General features: G+C 39.1%; 4 protein-coding genes across 8 annotated transcripts in view; 1 reads left to right on the forward strand and 3 right to left on the reverse strand.

Moving 5' to 3' along the window:
• LOC146451428 (tetratricopeptide repeat protein 28-like) overlaps positions 1 to 21,247 on the reverse strand; it is a 105,098-nt gene that overhangs the window by 58,503 nt on the left and 25,348 nt on the right. The gene's annotated exons all lie outside the window — the stretch shown is intronic.
• Positions 1 to 21,247, reverse strand: part of LOC146451434 (uncharacterized) — an 82,914-nt gene that overhangs the window by 4,708 nt on the left and 56,959 nt on the right. For 2 of the 3 annotated variants that reach the window (XM_085099117.1, XM_085099116.1), the window contains exon 2: positions 16,233 to 20,472. In XM_085099117.1, the coding sequence (XP_084955243.1) occupies positions 16,235 to 20,461 (4,227 nt within the window). In that variant the 5' untranslated portion in view covers positions 20,462 to 20,472 and the 3' untranslated portion in view covers positions 16,233 to 16,234. Of the gene's footprint in view, positions 1 to 14,717; positions 15,715 to 16,232; positions 20,668 to 21,247 lie in introns of those variants that run through there. The other variant, XM_085099118.1, reaches the window with a different exon arrangement.
• Positions 6,122 to 21,247, forward strand: part of LOC146451435 (BTB/POZ domain-containing adapter for CUL3-mediated RhoA degradation protein 2-like) — an 86,538-nt gene continuing 71,412 nt past the window's right edge. The window contains exon 1 of the mRNA XM_085099140.1: positions 6,122 to 6,365. The gene's annotated coding sequence lies outside the window, so the exon portion shown is untranslated. The remainder of the gene's footprint in view (positions 6,366 to 21,247) is intronic.
• Positions 14,718 to 21,247, reverse strand: part of LOC146451436 (uncharacterized) — a 136,186-nt gene continuing 129,656 nt past the window's right edge. Inside the window, exon 3 of the transcript XR_014860023.1 lies at positions 14,718 to 15,028. The gene's annotated coding sequence lies outside the window, so the exon portion shown is untranslated. The remainder of the gene's footprint in view (positions 15,029 to 21,247) is intronic.

Genomic DNA, 21,247 nt, shown 5'->3' on the forward strand with positions numbered 1-21,247 from the left:
AAGTAGATACTTTATTTGTTATCCTATTGTTGAAGTCGTGACTGAAAACAGTTCTGTATCAGCCCAATATATTGCTATGTTTTAGAAAGTAGAGTCTAAGAACCTAATCTGAAACTAGCCTGCAGGCTACGCGGGAAACGAACTGGATGGACAGTTGTGTTTATATGGAGATGGGTGAGGCTAAAAGGGTAGGACTCGAACAGAACAGGCTATGTCAGAAAATAATTGGACTTCAGTAGGCAGACTGTCAGCTCCTTGGCAATATTTTATACTATCTCCTAAATCATGATCTGAAAATTACAGACTGCCAAGCTTGTGATTACCAAGACGATGAGTCATTTGTCACCTTCTGACACTAAATTTGGCATTATCCATGATTATCTGTAAGCACTGTGAGATTGCAAACCATCATGCAGTACTGATTTGTTGAGAGATTACTGCCACCAGCTTTCCAGTAAGTGGGATACATTAGGGAGTATCTCAGTAATGGGAACAGCTAAAAGTGGTGTTTCATATTTCAGATGTAAAAGTACCAGTACTTATCAGTGATGAATTTAAACAAAACTGAAACTATCTAGAAATGCACACTAATAAAAGTGCAGAGGAAACCAGTAGAGAATAAGGCTCAAAACACGAAGAGTGAAAATCAGTGTTGCTGGCACTGACAGACATATCAGGGAGGGAGACCTCTTGAAAAAATGGGACTGCAATGCACGTCTACAGTAGTAACAAATATCCTGAAGTGGGAAACCCATGGGGGCAGGGTTAAGGTCGGAAAAACACAATTTTTTTCCAGCAGAAAAAGGATGAAGAGGTAAGAAAAATCAAGGAAGGGACAGAATCATAAATAAAAGGTGTGGGAAGCAGGAAGTTCTAACCTCTTACCTAATTAGACTGATTCTCACACACATCGTTGATGTGGTTAAGTGACTATACTACATCTTCAGATTTCTAAAGCCTTTTTGTCTCAGTATTAGCATGCTACTGTGATGTGGACACTCAGTGAAATACAAACATAAGGCATTAAGACCATCCACTGGAGTTATATTTTGGATTCTCTTCGTATGAAGAACAAATTGTACAACCGTCGATGCAATAAAATCGACGACAGCGGTAACCTTACACGTTTACAAGAAAAGAGAAAATTGTAAAAGCCTTGCTGCTTTGGGACGACATAAGTTTATATAGATACAGGCTACTCTAGTTATAGTGGGATAAGATAAAATTGACCTGATTTTAAGTTTTAAATTGTAACTATCATCAACATTACGAGCCAAAGAAGAAGGAATATCAACTTGTGAGTCTACACGAAAGTGCAGTGATTTAGCTCCTGTGCTTAATAACGGGGTGTCGACATGGCGAGAGTTGACTAGATATGCTGTCCTTATACTAGATGAAAGAGGCAAAATCTCTTTGCAAATGACCGTCCCACCTTTACTCATTGGAAAGAAAAAGGATTAAATGAATTATAATCAACATCGATCATTTTGGTGCTGTTTTCAGTGTGGTAATATTCCGCCTTTCTAGGCCTTCAAGCAACGGCTTCTGTCAGCATCTTATAACATCGTAAGAAGCTTTCAATCTTGTTGAAGTTGCTATTTTGGCTTTATCCAAATGAAAATAAATATAGAACAGTACGTCAAGCGTTGATACCGAAGGAAGATTTATCGCACTTTGGAATTTCCTATTCTTTCATCACGTCGTTTCCTCAGATTTTTAGGGTAAGCTCCTTTAAAGATTTTCATGTTTGCGTCTGATGTTTGCTGAAACGAGCAGCGCCGCCTATCGAAGTGTAGCCTCTCTCACAGACGCTCTTTTGGCTCGTCACGCAATCTTTCCTCCCCAACGAGACGAACCAAAAGAGCGTCTTGCGAGGGAGGTTAGAATCGAAATCGAACTTTTGTAAAATATCCGCCCTGAAAGGCAAGATGCCCCTTAGTTTCGGTAAATGGAAAGATTTAGAAGACAGCACACCTACTAGCCGTTTTCTTTTAAGAATAAGTTATTCGTTGAGTTGATTTTACGTCCTTGTTTTTTGTCCCGTAATGGCGGCTGATGGTGAATAAATGCGCTTTACGTATACTCATGAATAGTTTATAATTTATTTAGCTGACGACACATCGAGCGAGCGAGAGAGTGACATTCCCCAACATTTCGATAACTCGTTCATTGCGCATGCGCGTATTCACGAGTAAAAAGGGAAAATTCACAGTGATAAAGTGCTGTTTAATATCGACACCGGTATTTTCTCGTTTCAGTCGAACACTGTCGCGGAAGCAAGGGCCTGATTTTACACAGGAAACCATCTACAGCGCGACAGATTGTATTTCAATAATGTCCCAGTTTTCAGTTATATAAAGACCATGACTAGTTAGTCCTGGAAATTCATTGGGTGACGATTACCGAAAAGTCGTTACGGAGATGAGTATTCCATTTGTAAAAACATATGATTTTAATTTTATTCGATGAAACAAAGCAATTCTTAGAATTACAAGGATCTTCTCATTTCTTAATCAAAACAAGAATTTCCAAGAGGTATATGTCAACAGTATCGAAAGAGCGATTCAAGCGATACTGACAGCTTGTGTGTATTGATATTTTTCAGGATAAATTCGTGTCCCTGTCTTTTCCAAAGTTATTCATTAATGACAACAACAAAAAAAGGATACTGAGTTATTTAACCGGCTGATAATCCCCCACATAACCGCCGCGGATTTCAACAGCTGAGTAAAATCACTGCGAAAAGTAAATATTCTTGTATGTTTCCCTCGGTCGCACATAGTACACTTCAGTTGCAGACGTGAAATAATCACTTGAACGTATTTCGTTTCTAAGAAAATCATTTGACGGTTTGATCGATTCCAAAGGGTGGTAAAAGGTGGGTCTGGCACAACACGTTAATGACAAATTTTTAAACGAGCATTTCACGTTCAGAAGAAAACCACAGCATATTTATTGATTCAAATTTGCGTTCAGGGGAAGGATTCTACACACCAGTGCCCAGGATATTCCAAGCAAACTGCTTTCAGCTCAAAAACTGTGACCAAAGCTAAATGATCGTAAACCTTAGTCTCCGTCTCGCGTCTTTAAGTGGCAAAAGCAGATTTTGGAATGTTAAGACTTGTTGAAACTTACCGTTTCTAAGGGAGCAAAACTAGGAACTCATCCCAATGTAATACAGTAAGTTTTTTAGTTGACCTCTAGTTTGTATCAACTCGAATCCTATATCCACGACTAAAAGTAATTTTGAGTCTTCGAAGAGCAAGGGAGTCTATAATGTATCAACAATGTGCGTGCACTTTTTAAAGTTGTAAATCTATTTATGGCAATTCGTTGCATTCCAGTTTACGGTTACGTACCGTTTAACATCCCAGAAAAAAGGGCTTACGTTGAATTACATGTCAAAAATATCGTTTTTGAATCCAGAAGAGGTTCCTAACTCGAGAACACAATCACGCGTATAATTGTGATTATTAAAAACTGGATCATTGTATAATGCAATTCCAGGGATTTGATTGGTTCAGCAGCCATGGTATATGAGCCATTATACCATGCCCGAGTTAGAACGATTATTAAATTCTCTTCTGGTTGTTCTTGCAAACGAAATCAGCAAGATCTAGCATTATCTCTTGATTGTTTTTAATAAAACAATTATTCCGCTCACGCTTGTTTGATATGAGATGATTATAGCCAACTTGGCGCTTCGCGCCTCGTTGGCTGTCTATCATCTCACTCCAACGCGCGCTCGTGGAATAATTGTTAAATATGCCGATAGCCAAATGCATTTAATAAACCTAATTAAGAACTCATGAATATTTTGCATATTGTCAGTCCGGTCGGCGGCTAGTGCAAAGTTAAGGAGAGTGAACATACTGTACAAACTTGATAGCTTTTCAAAGGCATAAGCTTGTGAGTTAACATAGTGTGATCTGTTCAGTCACTGTAGCTGATTCCAGCTAACCAAGCTACTTTGACATCTATACTGTAAGCGACATATTCCCCTCTCTCAACAAAAGGAATTAATTTTCCACTGTTTATAGTTTGACGTGACATGTCTCTACAGAATGCTCGAAGTTTTCATAACAATCTAATCCAAATTTGTTGTGTGGTTACATGGTTAAGGCGTTCCGAACATAAAACGAACCAACGTTGTTATATAAAGTAACCAGCTACTTCCGCCTCAGCTTCGACCGACTGTTCTCCACAACGCTTTGTTTCGATTACGTTTGAGGTGACATTTCTCTATAGAATACTCAAAGTTTTTTTGACAATCTAATCCAAATTTCTGGTGTGGTTACATGATTAAGATGTTCCGAACGAATATTCTACCAAAACCAACCAACGTCGCTACACAACTAGCTACTTCCGCCTCAGCTTCAATCAACAATTCTCCACGACGATTTGTTTCAAGATTTTGAGGTGGCATTTCTCAACAGAATACTCGAAGTTTTTATTACAATCTAACTCAAATTTCTTGTGTGGTTACATGGTTAAGGTGTTCCGAACAGATAATCTACCAAACGAATCAACGATGCTACACAATGCAACTAGCTATACTTTCGCCTCAGCTCCGATCAACTGTTCTCCTCAAAGATTTGTCTCGAAAGTTTGAGGTGATATTTGTCTACAGAATACTGGAAGTTTTTCTTGCAATCTTATCTGAATTTCTTGTGTGGTTACTCGGTGAAGGCCTTCCGAACAGATAATCCACCGAAACGAAACAACGTCGCTACACAACGAGCTTCGATCAACTGTCAGTGTCCACAAAGCTCACAACGAGCCTTACGAAAACATATAATTCAGTTTATCGTTAACATGTCGCCGGCTCACGGCTTTTTGCCGCAGGTACAGAAAGGTTAGTTCTACTTTAAGCTGGTGGAAATCAACGCTACACGACAACATAAGAGCACAAAAATGAAAATGTACTTACCGAAGACTGTCCAAGGCTGCTTTCACTTTCATGCAACTGGAAACACCTGCTTTTATAAAATGTTTAGATAGTGCGCGCGCTCTCATTGGTCGATAGGTGTGTTTAGATGAGAGTACGTAAACACGGTTGAGACGTCACGCTTTCTGTGTCTCTCGGCCAGTGATTTGAAAGTTATTTCAAGTACAACTGTTAATTAAGGGAAGGGAGAAAAATTTCCCGGCAAATTTGATTGGGGTTTGCCTATCTCCTGCCCAGTGACCTAGAGGGAAAAAAAGCAGGAGAAAGAAGAACCATAGCGCTTTGTCTGCCTCGATGATCGTTAACTGGACGACCTCGTCGAGAAAGCACAAGCAAAGACGACAAAATATGCAACAAAATTATCAAGGTAATTTTTGCATCTGAGTACCACAATAAAATTATCTAAAAGACGTTCTTTATTTACGAAATGTACACGAGAATGAACACAAGACTAAGCAGATATACTACATATATAAATGTTTCAAAATCAAACTTTGTATGGCCGGTTGCAGTGTTTTGGCTGTCAAATTTGCATTAAATGTATTTTCTCTGAGACGTTATCAGCAAAACTTCACAAGGCACGATGAGCGATTCAACTTCTCAACCAAATTCTCAGGCTGCCAAATCGGGAAAGTTCACGTCACTTTCAAGAGCGACCAAGCACAGTGACATTCATTTTCAGCTTATAAACTCCTCGTCAGTTGAGTCGAAGTTCTTTCCTTACAGAATCTGAAATCGCCGTCCTCTACATGGGGCTCACTGTTGGCTCGCTGACTTGATTTTTGTTCGTATTACGCTAATTTTGATTGGTTCATGTGTTGTCCGATGCGCGTTTTTATTGGCTAGCATCGGCGTGTATTGAGAAAACCTATTTCAATGAAGAAATGAATAAACAAAATTTTCCCTCATTTGTCAAATTATGTTTGAGAAATATTTTATAAAAGCAACAGAGGACTTTTTTCCGTGTTTATGTGGAGTCTCATCTAAACACGAGCGGGGTTGGGAGAATTCTTAAAACTCGCCGAGTATCCCCGAAAGTCCTCGATCCTCTATTGCTTTAAACCATCTCGCGTCGCAATGCACTATAAATAAATGAGTCCACACGTGCACTATGGTGCAACATACATGGAGCACCGTAACGGACGACCTTTAGGAGTGTACGAAGACAATCAAATATTTCCCTTCAAAGGCTGTACACCTCGAAGCGGAAGCCTGAACGAGCAGCCAGAAGAACGAGAAAGATGTCTTGAGACGCAACGCATCCAATAACTGACTATCAGAGGTTCGCCTACAAAATACGTCAAACTCAATGTAGGAGGCTCTCTTCATTACACGACCATTGGAACTCTTTCGAAGCAGGACAGTATGCTCAGGGCAATGTTCAGTGGACGAATGGAGGTTTTGACAGATAGTAAAGGTATGATCTGAGCTTACACTTGTAACACTCGCTAACCGACCATTGAAAATCTAATTTTCAATATGTTTTCGTGTTCCTTAAATCTGAGGATAAAGTCCGGCCTGGAAAGATGGCTAATTGGTTCTGTCACCACATCTTGTCTTATGCACTTATGATCGGCCATCCGCTGGGGGGACATCGGGCAAGGAAGGGGACTTTTTAAAGGATCCTGTCGAAGTTCGTAATTTCCCCCTCCTTAATGGGGACAAAGAGTAGTACAAAGTTAAGAAATTAATTATCTAAAATAGATGACTCGTTTTCGAGTGTTTCCTTTCCCAGTTCCCTGTGATTTATTTTCCCAATTTAGGTTGATTTAGTTTTTGGGTGCCTTTTTCGAGCTTCGTGTCATTCGTTTTCTAGTTTTTAAAGGCTTATTTTCAAGCTTGCAGTGCCGTTAGGTTAGTAGTAGGTTACCAGGCCTGAGCGTATTAAACTTTGTAAGCTATTTTATGGCTGTGTTTACACAGGTAGGCTTATTAATAAGCTATCTGTACCGCGTTTCTGTGCAAGTTTTGTGCCTGCTCCAGAAAAAAGGTGCACATTATGGACGGAACTGTTCTCAGAAACGTTCAGGCTTGGTGTTAACACCCAGCCGAATTTAACAGTAAAAAAACCGCATAATCATGCAGATATTGTTACTGCTAGAGATACCAGCACAAAACACTGCGATGGTCCACCCTTAATTCATTCTGCAACCACGTGTGTTTTGCCGGGAGGGCTTATAACTAGGCTAATTGTCTTTTTAGCAATGCAAATCTTTATTGAATACAATTGAAAATATTCTGGATTGCACTTATAGGTGAAATGAATAAGAGCTGTTAGTAAAATGAGAACGAAAACACAAGTTGTCAACTGCTAATTTGTCGTTACCAAAGTGGATAGTTTATACCCGTGGGGATTGGGGCAAAGCTCGTTTGCGGTGTCCATGCTCCGAAGGATCCATCCCCCAGCTCCCGTGTTCTGTATTTTAAAGTGTATTAACCTATCAAACAACTTGTTATTTCTTTTTTTTTTAACAATTTTTATTTGCATACATGACATGAGATTTACAAAACTGAGCACTATTAACATTACTTACAATACACAGAGTACTAACCACAATGACTATATCTACATTGTTAACAATACTTACTATACTTACAAAACTAAACGTGTTTACAATGTTCACACTAGTTACAGGAATAACGCTATGTCTTTTAGTGAACACTTTTTCTTATTTTTACTAACAAAACATTACTTTACATCAAATACAATTTTTAGAAATTTTACAGTGATTTCGTACAAAATGATCAAGCTAGAAAGCAACTGCTAAAGATTCTTACTAAATTAAAAGAAAAAATGTATATTTCAGATAAAGCAATTTTTAAGGAGGAAGAACTCCCCATCTAAGTCTAAAATTTGACAAACACTTATTAGCGACAGCAATCTGTTGTAAAGTCTGAATTTTATCGGGAAGTCGTAAAAGGAAGCTTTGGAAACTCAGTACACCCCTGCCTTTGCTTGTACAGAAGATGTGGTATTTTGCTATGAGTATTGAGTAGTTTAAAGCCTGCCCATATGAAGATTTTTCGAAAAAGCCGTAAAGTATATTACTTTGATTTAAAGAAAGCTTAACATGGGTCTTTTGTAGCCACCAGTCTTGAAATGTATTCCAGAAGGAGTGGACTTCGGTGCAGAGGACGAACAAGTGGTATAAGGTTTGTCCCTCATTTTTGCACGGAGGACAGATGTCACTTTCGGCTATTCCATCGCGGTGTAAGCTAAATTGGGTGGGTAGTATGTTATGTATAATTTTATACTGAAACATCACTAGTTTGACCTCTTTTGTAATTTTAAACGGTAACTGGTATACTTTGTCAAGTGTTTTTTCGGTAAAGCCATGTCTCAAAATTTTATTCTGGGAGGTTGGTGGTTCAAATGTATCTATTACAGTCAACCCAGGTCACGCGTGAACGATATTTTTGAAATTTGAACGGAGTTTTGAAATTTACATGTCAGTTTTGAAAATCGCCAACGAGATTTCAGAGTTCCCGTATAAATTTCCCTAGCTTATTGACGGTATAAAGCTATGAATTTTTCTTTACATTGCAAAATTGAATATTTCAAGAATAACAATTGTTTTCCCAAGTATTTTGAATCTTTTTTTCAGTTAATGCGTCTTTTTCGGAACGATTTCCAGAGAAATGTCCAACATTTCATTCACACGTCAGACATTACAAAGAGAAATTCGAATGTCCATTTCATTCTTGGAAATACTGTTCACGCGTGACCTGGGTTGACTGTAAGATTGACGAGTAGATAGAGCTAGTGGACAAGTTTGTCACGGAGTTTTCTCCAGCGTTGGTATGATTTTGCGGAGTTATTGTTTTTTTCCACAAAGATGGAATGGCATCTAACAAACCATAAAATGCTGTAAAAGGCACCTGTAGGTTATAAAAAGTCTTAAACTCAGAGTAGCTGCAGAGATTTCCGTGTCTGTTAAATAAATCACACTGACGTAGACAATGTAGTGGGAAAACCATCTTTTGTAGAAAACCGGTTTCTTATCAATTGAAATATTGCGATTGTTCCAAAGAATTTCATTTTTAAAGTCTACCTCATTTTTCTTCGACTTTTTGAAGTCATGCCAATACAACAGAATTGAACGGTAGAACGGGGAAAGGTTTTCCAGCGAGAGCATCTTAGGATCGTAATTGCATCTGGTTAAGAAAAAGAGGTGACCGTGTTGTTGGACCATAACATCGGGAATAATTTTCCAAGAGGAGGGTACCTCGTTTTGGATTCTTTTAATCCACGCAATTTTCAAAGTTTTCTCCATAATTGCGAAGTCGCACATTTTTAACCCGCCTTTCCTTCTTTCTCCTATGATTGTGCTTCTTTTAATTTTCGCGGGCTTGCCGTCCCAGATGAAATTAAAAGTAATCTTATTTATTTGTTCTACGTATTGCTTGGGGACATTTAAAACAGAAGCGTTATATATCAGTTTTGACAGGCCTAGTGTTTTAACTATGTTTATTTTTCCATAGAGCGTTAGTTTTCTTCTTTTCCAGGTGTTTAAATTTTGTTCCAATTCTCGTTCTTTAGCACCAAAATTTAGCTCTTCCGCAAGTGTACGATTGTGCGAGAAAAAGATTCCGAGAGAGAGTATTGGCTCCTTTGGCCATTTAAAACCAAAGGGCGTGTCTTCGTTAATTTTCCATTGCCCAAGCCACATTGCCTCAGTTTTAGTGGTGTTTATTTCCAATCCAGAAAGGAGGCTAAAATTTTGAAGGAGGTCTAACAGTTGGACGTCGGAATCTCGATCGCGGACGAAAACAGTGGTATCATCAGCATATTGTGTTACTTTTATTTCATGATTGTTTACCAGAATTCCTTTGATGAGCGGATTGTTTTTAAAGCTCTTCCAAAAAGTTCGATTCCTAGAACAAAAAGGACTCCTGATAAAGGACATCCTTGTCGTACACCGCGTTGCAGAGGAAAGAACGCGGAAGCGTGGCCGCTGTTTACTACACAGCTAGACACGTCATTGTAAAAAAATGTTGATCCAGTTTACTAGGATATCAGGTCCAAAATTGAAAACGTTAATGGCGGGTTTGAGGTAAGGCCATTCAATCGAGTCAAAAGCTTTTTTAAAATCCAGAAATATAGCGATCCCTTTTTTTCCTGTCAAGTTTGTATGCTCCATTATGTCTTGTATTAGCCGAACATTTTCACCAATGTAACGGCCCTTCACGTAACCAGTTTGATCGGGGTTTATAATGCTTGGAAGAACCTTTTCAAGTCTTTTAGCGATGGCTTTAGTGACGATTTTATAATCAACATTTAGGAGCGATATAGGCCGCAAGTTCTCTAACATAGTTTTGTCTTTAAATCTTTTGGGGAAAAGTTCGATAATACCTCTCCTTTGGGATATAGACAGCTTTCGAGATTCGAACGCAAAATTAAAACTTTCCATCATTTCTTTATTGATTTCAGGCCAGAAGAAGCGATAAAATTCAGCAGGAAATCCGTCAGTACCGGGAGTTTTCCGACTTTAAAATCCTTAAGAGCGTTATAGCATTCTTCAGAGGTTATTTGACCTTTACAGGATAGCCTTTCATCTTCGTTTAAAGGAGTAATGTTTTCTAGATTAAAGAAGGGGGAATTTTTTAACTTTTCAGTGTCTATGTTCTTGGTTTTGTAAAGAGATTCATAGAAGCATTTTTCTTGATCTTCTGTGTACACGTTTTCAGCAATTTTTAATCTTGTTATTGCCTTATTGGTGTAATTTCGTTTTTCGAGGGAATTGAAGTATTTTGTACTGCGCTCACCATCCTCGTGCCATCTTACTTTACTTCTGAGGATCGCACCTTTTGTCCTATATGTCATAATTTTTTCAGACGAGATTTTTCTACTTGAAATTCATGTATGTTTTGGTTGTGTGGATTTTTCTCAGCTTGTCCTTGTAGCAAGTTTACCTTTTTCTGCAGACTGAGAAATTTCTTTGTCCCTTAACATTTTCGCTTTCCTCTTCGAGTATTGTACCGTGAATCCTTATCATTCCCATTTTTATTAAATCCCACTTTAAGCCTAAATCGGGTAAATCAACATACTTCGCCTTAAAACGTTGATGATTTTCTCGTAAAGCTGCGATGTAAGTCTCGTCTGTGAGCAGTGAAGTATTAATTTCCAAAAACCGGGACCTTTCTTCTGAGCTGACGCTTCTGATTGCAGGTGAATAGATACAGCTGAATGATCGCTTTCGGGAGCCCATAAAATTTCACACTTCTTTGTCAAAGCGCAAAACTCTTTGGAAATTAAGAAGTAATCTAAGCGGCTTTGTATTTTTTACGGATTTATTTCTCCAAGTGAAACGAGATAGGTTAGGATTTGTACTTCGCCAAATGTCGCACAAGTTGTACGCATCACAAAGGTTTTCAATTTGTTTTATGACAGAAGCTTTTCTCGTGGCAGGGTTTTCATCGGTCTTATCTTTCTGGGATAGTGGACAGTTAAAATCGCCACCAATTATTATACTCTCTAGGGCAAACTCCTGTAATTGGTGGTTTAGCTTTGTGAAGAAATTTACCTGTTGATTAGCGTCATTTGGCGCGTAAACATTAACAAGAACAAGCGGAGTGTTGTCTCTTAGTAATTTCAAGATAATAAACCTCCCTTTTTGGTCAGAAATACACTTTTCTACCTTAAGATCTAAATAGGGGTTAATTAGAATCATCACACCTTTACTATGGCTTGTTCCGTGGCTGAAAAACACCTTTCCTCCCCATTCATTTTCCCATGTGGATGTGCACAAATTAGTGCTGTAGCACTCCTGCAGGAATATGATATCTTGTTTTTGTTTATGTAACCACCGAAAAATCAAACGACGTTTAAGAGACTTGTTTAGACCTCTGACATTTAACGACAGGCATTTTAAATCAAGGGAATTAAAATCAACGATTTTTTCTGAAGGTGCGAGCAACAGGCGCGGGTGACGGAGAACGCAAAGCTTCCAAAGGTAATTTTTTGCAAGCAGTTTTTTCGGTAACTAAAGATTCAATTAAGCAATCGCATAAATAGGGAAACGATGAAAACACGAGTAGCAAGAATCTTATCGTATTATAAAGTACAAAACAAACATGAACATAAATAACACAGCAACAACAGGACCCCGTTGATAACAGTATTCTATACTGAAGGGTTATCCTGTATAAATATTCGATTATTATTATTATTATTATTATTATTATTATTATTATTATTATTATTATTATTATTATTATTATTATTATTATTATTATTATTAACTTACATACAGACCAAGCCTCACAAACATATCAAGCTTTAATGAAACCTTGATCGGTGTCCGGGTAAAGCCAAAGCGGGTTCCAGGTTAAAATCTGGGCAGAAGCAACCATAAATTTCTGTTGATGGAAATTAAGGGGCGGTGGGACGAAAATCGTGTGAAATGTTGGTAACATTGAAAGCTTCTTTGTTGATGTAGAGGGTTCGGTTGATAACTTTAGCGTCAAATCCTTGTTCTTTTGCAACATACATGGCTTGAATCAAAGTTTTTCTCTCTTCTTGGATCGCTCTTGCATAATCTTTCGTGATATAAGCATCTTTGTAGTGTCGGGAATGCTTTGGACGGTTTTTAACGGCAAAAACCGCGTCTCTGTCTTCCCTCACGACGAACCTTGCAATGATGGCGCGGGGGCGCGGCGAACTGTTGTTATCACTGTTTCGCGACGGTGGTTTTGCGACACGATGCACAGCATGAAATCTTATGTCTTGTGGGTCTATCTTTAGCTCATTTTCGATTATATTGTAGACTATATCACTGAGAGCAATTTTCGTCAGCCTCTTCGGGGATGTTCATGAACCTAAGTTTTCTCTCCTTGTGTAATCTTCTAGGGCAACGAGACTTTCTTGTGTTCTTTGTGGTGACGTTTTCAATAGCTTACTTTACTTCTGTTAGCTACAGTAATACAATATTATTTTGGAAATGGCAAGGACTATGAGCGCGTTTGTTTGTTTATAGCAGAACTACAAGCTTCTCATCATCAAACATCGTGTATTTCCTCCGCACCCAGGACGATTGTAGGTTGCGTCAGTGTGACCATTTAAATGAACCTTTTCTTACAAAACGTTATCTAGCTAATGCCAATTGTCAGTTTAAAATATCCATTAAAAACAGAAACAGTGATGCGCTGTCAAGAGTGAAAAAGCTAAGGTTTAAAAACATTAATTGTTTTCGTCGATAAACATTTGGCGACGGTCAACACTTGCTTCATGTAACCTTTCCGGACTTTCTTTTCTTATCGAGAGGCGGGTTTTTTTTTTTTGCAGTATAGATCAAAGATTGTAAATGTTGTAAATGGTTTTAGATCAAAGAGGCGCATAGAGGGAATACGGACCTCAAGGAAACATAATAAAGAAATGATAAATGATGTCATTCTGTTCCCAGATGGCATTTATTTAGCAACTTGACATAGATACAAAATGTTTTTGTGCTAACTGTTTCTGATAGTTAGTGGTGGGAGACATTTATTCTGTAAAAAAAGTATAGAATTAAACCATCTACTGCAAAATCTACATTAATTTGTCTCCCTTTATGAAATAAAAACAGAATCCTAGTAAAGAATTTATTTACAAACATCCTGGATACCGTGCTAGGATACCTTACCTGTAAACTGGTGAGCAATGTCGAAAAGCATAAAGCAAACCACATTTACAAGGTAAGCTAACGCTTTTGATCAGAACTGATCTAAAAAAACTGATCTTAAGATCTTTGAATAATCAACCCGCCGAGAGAGCTAGACGATGGCGTTCACGTCACTATAATTTGACGATCAATAAAAACAGTCAAACAGTGGAGGGGGGACGACTGCTGAAAATCATTCACAGATGATCACAATAAGCCATATATGAACGCTTGTAATGCCAGTTCTTTTAAGAAATTCGTAAAACGTGAAGTTCCTTTAACAAAAACACACTCTCAAACTGTTTCATGACAATGTGCTCTCTGCCTACCCTTCTTCGGCGTGAAATGCAATTCTTTCGACGAACGTGGTTTTCGCATTTCAGTTCGCAAGATTGAAATTCACTAAATCGAATATCCTCTTCGAAGCTCTAGACTGAACACTTATGTCTTTTGGGTTTTTATCGGGCCCGTTAACTATCGGGACATTTTACGGGAGCTTCGAGAAACGCAACTTAGAGCCAGAAAACGAGTCCCGCTATTGTGCCCGTAGAGTTCACGGTCCCGAAAGTTACCGGGATTTTGGAGAAACGGGTCCCTGAACCGACGGCGGCTCATTTCCCGCGAGACGCGGGAGTTAGATCGATGGAAAGAGGTCAGGAGTGCTTTGCATTTAGCTAAAAATTTCGATTGGAAATAATTCTGGGAACTTTCCGTGTCAAACGGAAAGGCTTTTTTCCATTCCGGCGGGCGTTCATAACTTGCAATCTCCAGTTGGTAGATCAAAAAACTTGGTGATGACGCAATGATGGCGCATGGCGCAGTACTCAGTTATTTAGTGCCCGCCAGTTGTTTCTTTGAAAAAATTCATTAAAAACAGAATCAGTGCTCTTGAGAGTGAAAGGGCTAAGTTAAAGAAAAAAAAATAAAATAAAATAAATAAATAAATAAATAATTGTTTTCGACGATATACTTTTTTTGATGGGCAATACTTGTTTCCAGTGTAACCTTTCCAGACTGTCTTTTCTTTTTGAGAGGCGTTTATTTTGCACTAAAGAAGTCTTAAAGAGGCGCTTAGAGGGAAAACGGACCTCAAGGAAACAGCATAATAAAGAAATAATCAATGATGTCTCTCTGTTTCCAGATTGCATTTATTTAGCAACTTGACATGTATACAAAATGTTTTTGTGCTAACTGTTTCTGATAGCTAGTAATGGGAGACCTCTATTCTGTTGAAAAAAGTTTAGAAAAAAAAATTGAACCATCGACTGCAAAACCTACACTAATTTATCACCTTAATGAAATAAAAACTGCAATATTCGATATTCGACAAAAATTCTTAGTAAAGAATTTATACAGAACGAACAAGATCTGCTAACTCAAGTTTGAAGATGACTGCATCAACGGTGGAATTCCAAATGAGCATCAAAGCGTCAAATCAAACCTGACATATATACAAAACACTTTTGTACTTTCTGTATTTGAAAGTGCTAAATGATACTGAAAATCTGCACTTATTTGTCTCCTTTGTAAAATGAAAACTGTAATACTCGATATTTACAAACTCAATCGTGATCGAAATTTTAAGTAAAAGTACGAAGTCAACTGACGACGAACTGTCGCGAATTGAAAAAAGGAGAAACAAAACTATAAGGGACTAGCGTCTCCTTTTGTTTTCGCTTCGATTGAAGATTAACAAATACATTAACTTGTGAAAGTTTGAAAAAGCACTGTCTCTACCTTATTAATATCCTGTAAGATACAGAAACATACATTAACTTCCACTGTGCAAATTTTGAAAACTCTAAATAGTACATTTATTCATCACGTGATTGTACAAACGTCTGCTCTTGAAACAAAAGAGCTAAGAGACCAACCGTTATCTATTTCATGCTGGCCAAGCTAAAGCTGCTTGGTGAATAGCTTTTGATGCAGATCTCTTTCCAAACAGACGACGAAAAGCATGCGAACTTAAAATGATTCTGAGTAATAAGAGTCTGATAAGTTAATGCCTTCAGTCCAAGTGATTGAGTGTTCAAAGTCCACTTTGGTTTACTGTTAAATGTACTGACGCCCTCATTCCAAGAAAAGTTCCAACTTGTAAGGCATTCATTGACCAAGGTGAGACACCTGTAAGTGATAAACAAAAACTAGAGTTTAGGGTCAGTGTTATGATCGGCTTTATTGGACAGAATTCTACACCTTCCCCCCCCCCCCCCTCCCACCTTGTGCATAACTAACAAAAGGGGGAGGCATAACGATTAAATATTCACTGAGGTTGTTTTCAAAACGAACAGTTGGTCTGATAACACTGAACAGCACAAACTTAATGAACCTGGCCATTAGTCGACTTTCAGATTGATACAAATCAATACTAATTCTTCTCGGTATACATCGAAACATAGAACCCACCTAACGGCCTTACAACAGACTTCTGTACAGTCACGTGATTGGGAAAGTCGACAACTGGACTATTTCCTAGTTCTATCACTACTCTAAAAAAGGATGATTAGGAATATCTACTAAACGTATTTTTTTCTATCAATTCCGTTGTTGGAATGAATGACAATACGTAATAAATAATTGTTGGAACAAAGTGAATAATTAATTCAGCACCTGTTATAATATAATTCAATAGTAAAACTAACCTTTACTTTCCGAAATCAAACGTCACATTATCTCCAATCAGCATGAATGGCGCCCAGTCCCTCACATCAGGGTAACCATTATTTCTCATCCACTTCATGGCCTGGTGAAGAGACTCGCTGGCACTTTCTCCACAAACAAGGTGCTCATAGAAACGACTCATCAGTTTCTTTGTTGCTTCATCTGGTATGGCCCACAGGGCCACCAACACCGAGCGTGCACCAGATCCTAAGAAAGCTCGAGCGATTCCAACAATTCCCTCCGCTTTAACATGTCCTCGTGCGCTGTGACAGCAGCTGAGTACTACCAGTTTTGCACGCAGTTGAACTCGTGAAATGTCAGCCATTGTCAACAGGTAGTCTTTCTCGGTCGCAGTCCCCGGCTTAACTGAACTTTCAGGAGCAAGAACAATTTCTCCTCTTTCGGCATCACCATGAGCAGCAAAATGAATCAGATTTACAGAGTGTATGTTCTGAAGAACCGCTTCTTTAGTTGCTTGCTTCCCCAACAAAGGCTTCGCTCCGATCAGTTTTCCGATCATCTCCGCTTCCTCTTTGGCAGATGGCAAACAGGGAACTTTCGTAAGGCATCCATTGTAATACACGACCCTAACGTCTGGATCGCCCACTATAAGTGCTCCGGTCTGACTGTGATAATCTGCTGCACTGTCCTGAATGAGCCCGAGAGTTGTCAAAGATGGAACAATGCGGATCCTGTAAGCCTCTGATAAGTAATTTCCCCTTTCATCCATTAAAGCTGCAAATGGAACTTTGTACAAGACGCGATCAGGAACAATCACAAGTTCAGGTTGGTCAAGAAAGTCAGCCACAGGAGCGATGATCATTTTGTAACGCTCGGCTAGTGTGGGAAGGGGTAGCAGGTTTTCCTCTTCTTCCTCCTTTGGTAGACGGTAAACTGTCAAGCTTCCTTCCTCTGCTGGTTCTCGTGTTGAGTCGCTGGTTTTCAAAAACGACAATGAACGATCTTCGCATTGCTCGTGAGAAAGAACATTAAACCTTTTAAAGCTTTCCCCACTAAAAACCTGATCAGCATTTCTCTCCAATCCCTTGTTAACAAAACATTCGTTGACGTCTATTTTACGAAAATGTATTTGTTTGTTTCCTTCAAGGACCCACAAAAACATCAATTGACCAAGATATGAAATGTATAGACAACTACAGTTACTTTCTTTCTTCAGGATCTTTTCAACATCAGCCCATGACGGCGGCTGCGGATTAATTGATAATTGTTGTTGAGCAGAATGCTGAACTGCGATTAAGTCTGCCAGAGCTCTGGCTCTTGCAAGTTCTAAAACACAAACAGCGTCTTTTTTATTTCCACTAGCACAAAGCAGTGCGCTGAGTAAATGATAGGAATGACTGCGATCTTCTATAAGCGATATCTTAAATTGGTCATTGCGTCCGAGAAAACTTCGCATTTTCTCGCACTTGTTAACGCTTGCAAAGAGATTCGAAAATATTTGATCTTGCAAACCTACAGTGCCTTCTGAACTGACGTCGTATGCAAGTTGAAGGTGCCACACTGCCTCTGCACGTATGTCACTGATCTCTCCGCTAATGGAAAGTGCCTTCTCATGATACTTTTTAGCCTCAGGATGTTTACCAAGGGAACGAAACAAAGTTCCTAGGTTTCCATAACATGCAGCTTCCCCTTTTCTGTCGCCAATTTCTTTTCTTATTGCAAGTGCTTTCCTTTGGTATTCTTCAGCTTTTCCATATTCACCAAGAGATTTAAAGGCACTTCCCAGGTTTCCATAACACGCGGCCTCTCCTTTTTTGTTGCCAAGTTGTCTTTGTATTGCAAGTGCGTTGTTTATAAATTCTTCAGCCTTTGCATGTTCACCACGGGATTGATACACGGTTCCCAGGTTTCCATAACTTGTAGCTTCCCCTACTCTGTCACCAATTTCTTTTCTTATTGCAAGTGCTTTCCTTTCGTATTCCTCAGCTTTTTCATATTCACCAAGAGATTCAAAGACAGTTCCCAGGTTTCCATAAGATGAAGCTTCTCCGTTTTTGTCGCCAAGTTGTCTTTGCATTGCAAGTGCGTCGTTTAGATATTCTTCAGCCTTTGCATATTCACCACGGGAATGATACACAACTCCCAGGTTTCCATAACATGTAGCTTCCCCTTCTCTGTCGCCAATTTCTCTTCTTATTGCAAGTGCTTTCCTTAGGTATTCATGAGCTTTTCCATATTCACCAAGAGATTGAGATACACTTCCCAGGTTTGCATAAGATGTAGCTTCTCCGCTTTTGTTGCCAAGTTGCCTTTTTATTGCAAGTGCGTTGTTTAGATACTCTTCAGCCTTTGCATATTCACCACGGGAATGATACACAGTTCCCAGGTTTCCATAACATGTAGCTTCCCCTTCCCTGTCGCCAATTTCTTTTCGTATGGCAAGTGCTTTCCTTTGGTATTCTTCAGCTTTTCCATATTCACCAAGAAATTTAGAGACACTTCCCAGGTTTCCATAAGATGCAGCTTTCCCTTCTCTGTCGCCAATTTCTTTTCTTATTGCAAGTGCTTTCTTTTCGTATTCTTCAGCTTTTCCATATTCACTAAGAGACATAGAGACACTTCCCAGGCTTCCATAAGATGCAGCTTCCCCATTTCTGTCGCCTATTTCTTTCCTTATTGCAAGTGCTTTCCTTTGGTATTCTTCAGCTTTTCCATATTCACCAAGAGATTCAGAGACACTTCCCAAGTTTCCATAAGATGTAGCTTCTCCGTTTTTGTTGCCAAGTTGTCTTTGTATTGCAAGTGCGTTGTTTAGATATTCTTCAGCCTTTGTATATTCACCACAGGAATGATACACAGTTCCCAGGTTTCCATAACATGCAGCTTCCCCTTCTCTGTCGCTAATTTCTTTTCTTATTGCAAGTGCTTTTCTTTCGTATTCTTCAGCTTTTCCATATTTACCAAGAGATTGAGAGAGACTTCCCAGGTTTCCATAAGATGCAGCTTCTCCTTTTTTGTTGCCAAGTTGTCTTTGTATTGCAAGTGCGTTGTTTAGATATTCTTCAGCCTTTTCATGTTCACCACGGGAATGATACACGGTTCCCAGGTTTCCATAACTTGTAGCTTCCCCTTTTCTGTCGCCAATTTCTTTCCTTATTGCAAGTGCTTTCCTTTCGTATTCTTCAGCTTTTCCATATTCACCGAGAGATTTAGAGACACTTCCCAGGTTTCCATAAGATGAAGCTTCTCCGTTTTTGTCGCCAAGTTTCCTTTGTATTGCAAGTGCCTTGTTTAGATATTCTTCGGCCTTTGCAGGTTCACCACGGGAATGATACACAGGTCCCAGGTTTCCATAACATGTAGCTTCCCCTGCTTTGTCGCCAATTTCTTTTGCTATTGTAAGTGCTTTCCTGTGGTATTCTTCAGCTTTTCCATATTCACCAAGAGATTGAGATACACTTCCCAGGTTTCCATAACATGAAGCTTCTCCGCTTTTGTTGCCAAGTTGCCTTTGTATTGCAAGTGAGTTGTTTAGATATTCTTCAGCCTTTGCATATTCACCACAGGAAAGATGCACAGTTCCCAGGTTTCCATAACATGCAGCTTCCCCTTCCCTGTCGCCAATTTCTTTTCGTATGGCAAGTGCTTTCCTTTGGTATTCTTCAGCTTTTCCATACTCGCCAAGAAATCGAGAGACTCTCCCTAGTTTTCCATAACACATGGCCTCTTCTTTTTTGTTGCCAAGTTGCCTTTGTATTGCAAGTGCGTTGTTTAGATATTCTTCAGCTGCTGCATTTTCACCGAGGAAATGACACACATTACCAAGACTTCCGCAACAGAAAGCTTCTATCTTCCTGTCGCCTGTCTCTATCACGATGCTCAGTGCTTTCTCATAAATCTCTTTTGCTTCTTTATATTTGCTCTGAAGTTGATATAATTTTGCCAGGTGAAAGGTTAGTTTACCTTCCTCGGCTCTGAAGCCAAAGCTGCGCAAAAAGTTCAGAAGTTTTATACTGCAGTTTATTCCACTTGTGTGATCGTTAAGAAGGGAATACGCCTTTAACAACACAAGGTATATCCTTGAGTAGGCGGCTAATTTGACCATTTGTTCCTGGGCTGTGCTGTTTAGAAGAATCAAACATTCCTGGCACAACTCAGTAGCTTGTAGAACTCGACTTGTGTTAAGAAGTAAACTGGCAACTAGTGTACCAATCCAGATAATCCAGATAATTTCCTCTGTGTTGTTCATGGCGGTCTTTACTAGAAACAGAAAACAGAAGTAGGCTTGTGGTTTTCCTTATAGTGGCAAACCAGTGTTGGGCGGTAATCATGTTTTCTAAAAGCGGGTAGTATGGATGTAAGTTTTATCAGGGGGCAGAACTGAAGGGGTGGTGAGACGGCCACTTGGCTTTGGTGGAGAGCGAGACTGGGTCGCTCATGTTCAAACTGAATGGCAGCCAAATGAAGTTCAATCAGGTGAGGAAGAAATTGGGATACCTACACCTACAACGGAACTGTACAAAATTTACACTTCCATCATGTAACGTGAACATTTTTATGTGATTTTGAAGCTATAGGTGTTAAAAAAAGGGTTTCGATTTGTGCCTGAAGCAACACAAGGTATATGCTTGTGTAGGCTAATTCATCAATCGGTTGATGCAGAAAATGGGATAAGTGCAACCGAAGGGTACACACTTTACACTTCCACCTTGTAAAATGAACATTTCGATATGATTTGGGGCTATAGGTATTAAAGAAAGGGTTTTGATTTGTGAATTAACAACGATTTTTTTTTAAAATTAATTCGAACTTCTTAAAATTGCGAAGCTCTCTGTATTTAAACGGAAAGAGTCGAACAGTTCCGCCTATCGAGGTCTAGCCTCTCTCGCAGACGCTCTTTTGTTTCGTCACGCAATCTTTCCTCCCCAACGAGACGAGCCAAAAGAGCGTCTTGCGAGGGAGGCTAATCGAAGTCGAAATTTTGTAGAATATCCGTCCTAAAAGGAACGTTGCCCCTTAGTTTCGGTAAATGGAA

This window comes from Pavona decussata, unplaced genomic scaffold (genome assembly GCF_977016875.1).
Source record: "Pavona decussata unplaced genomic scaffold, jaPavDecu1.1 SCAFFOLD_387, whole genome shotgun sequence".
NCBI classification, from domain to species: Eukaryota; Metazoa; Cnidaria; class Anthozoa; order Scleractinia; family Agariciidae; genus Pavona; species Pavona decussata.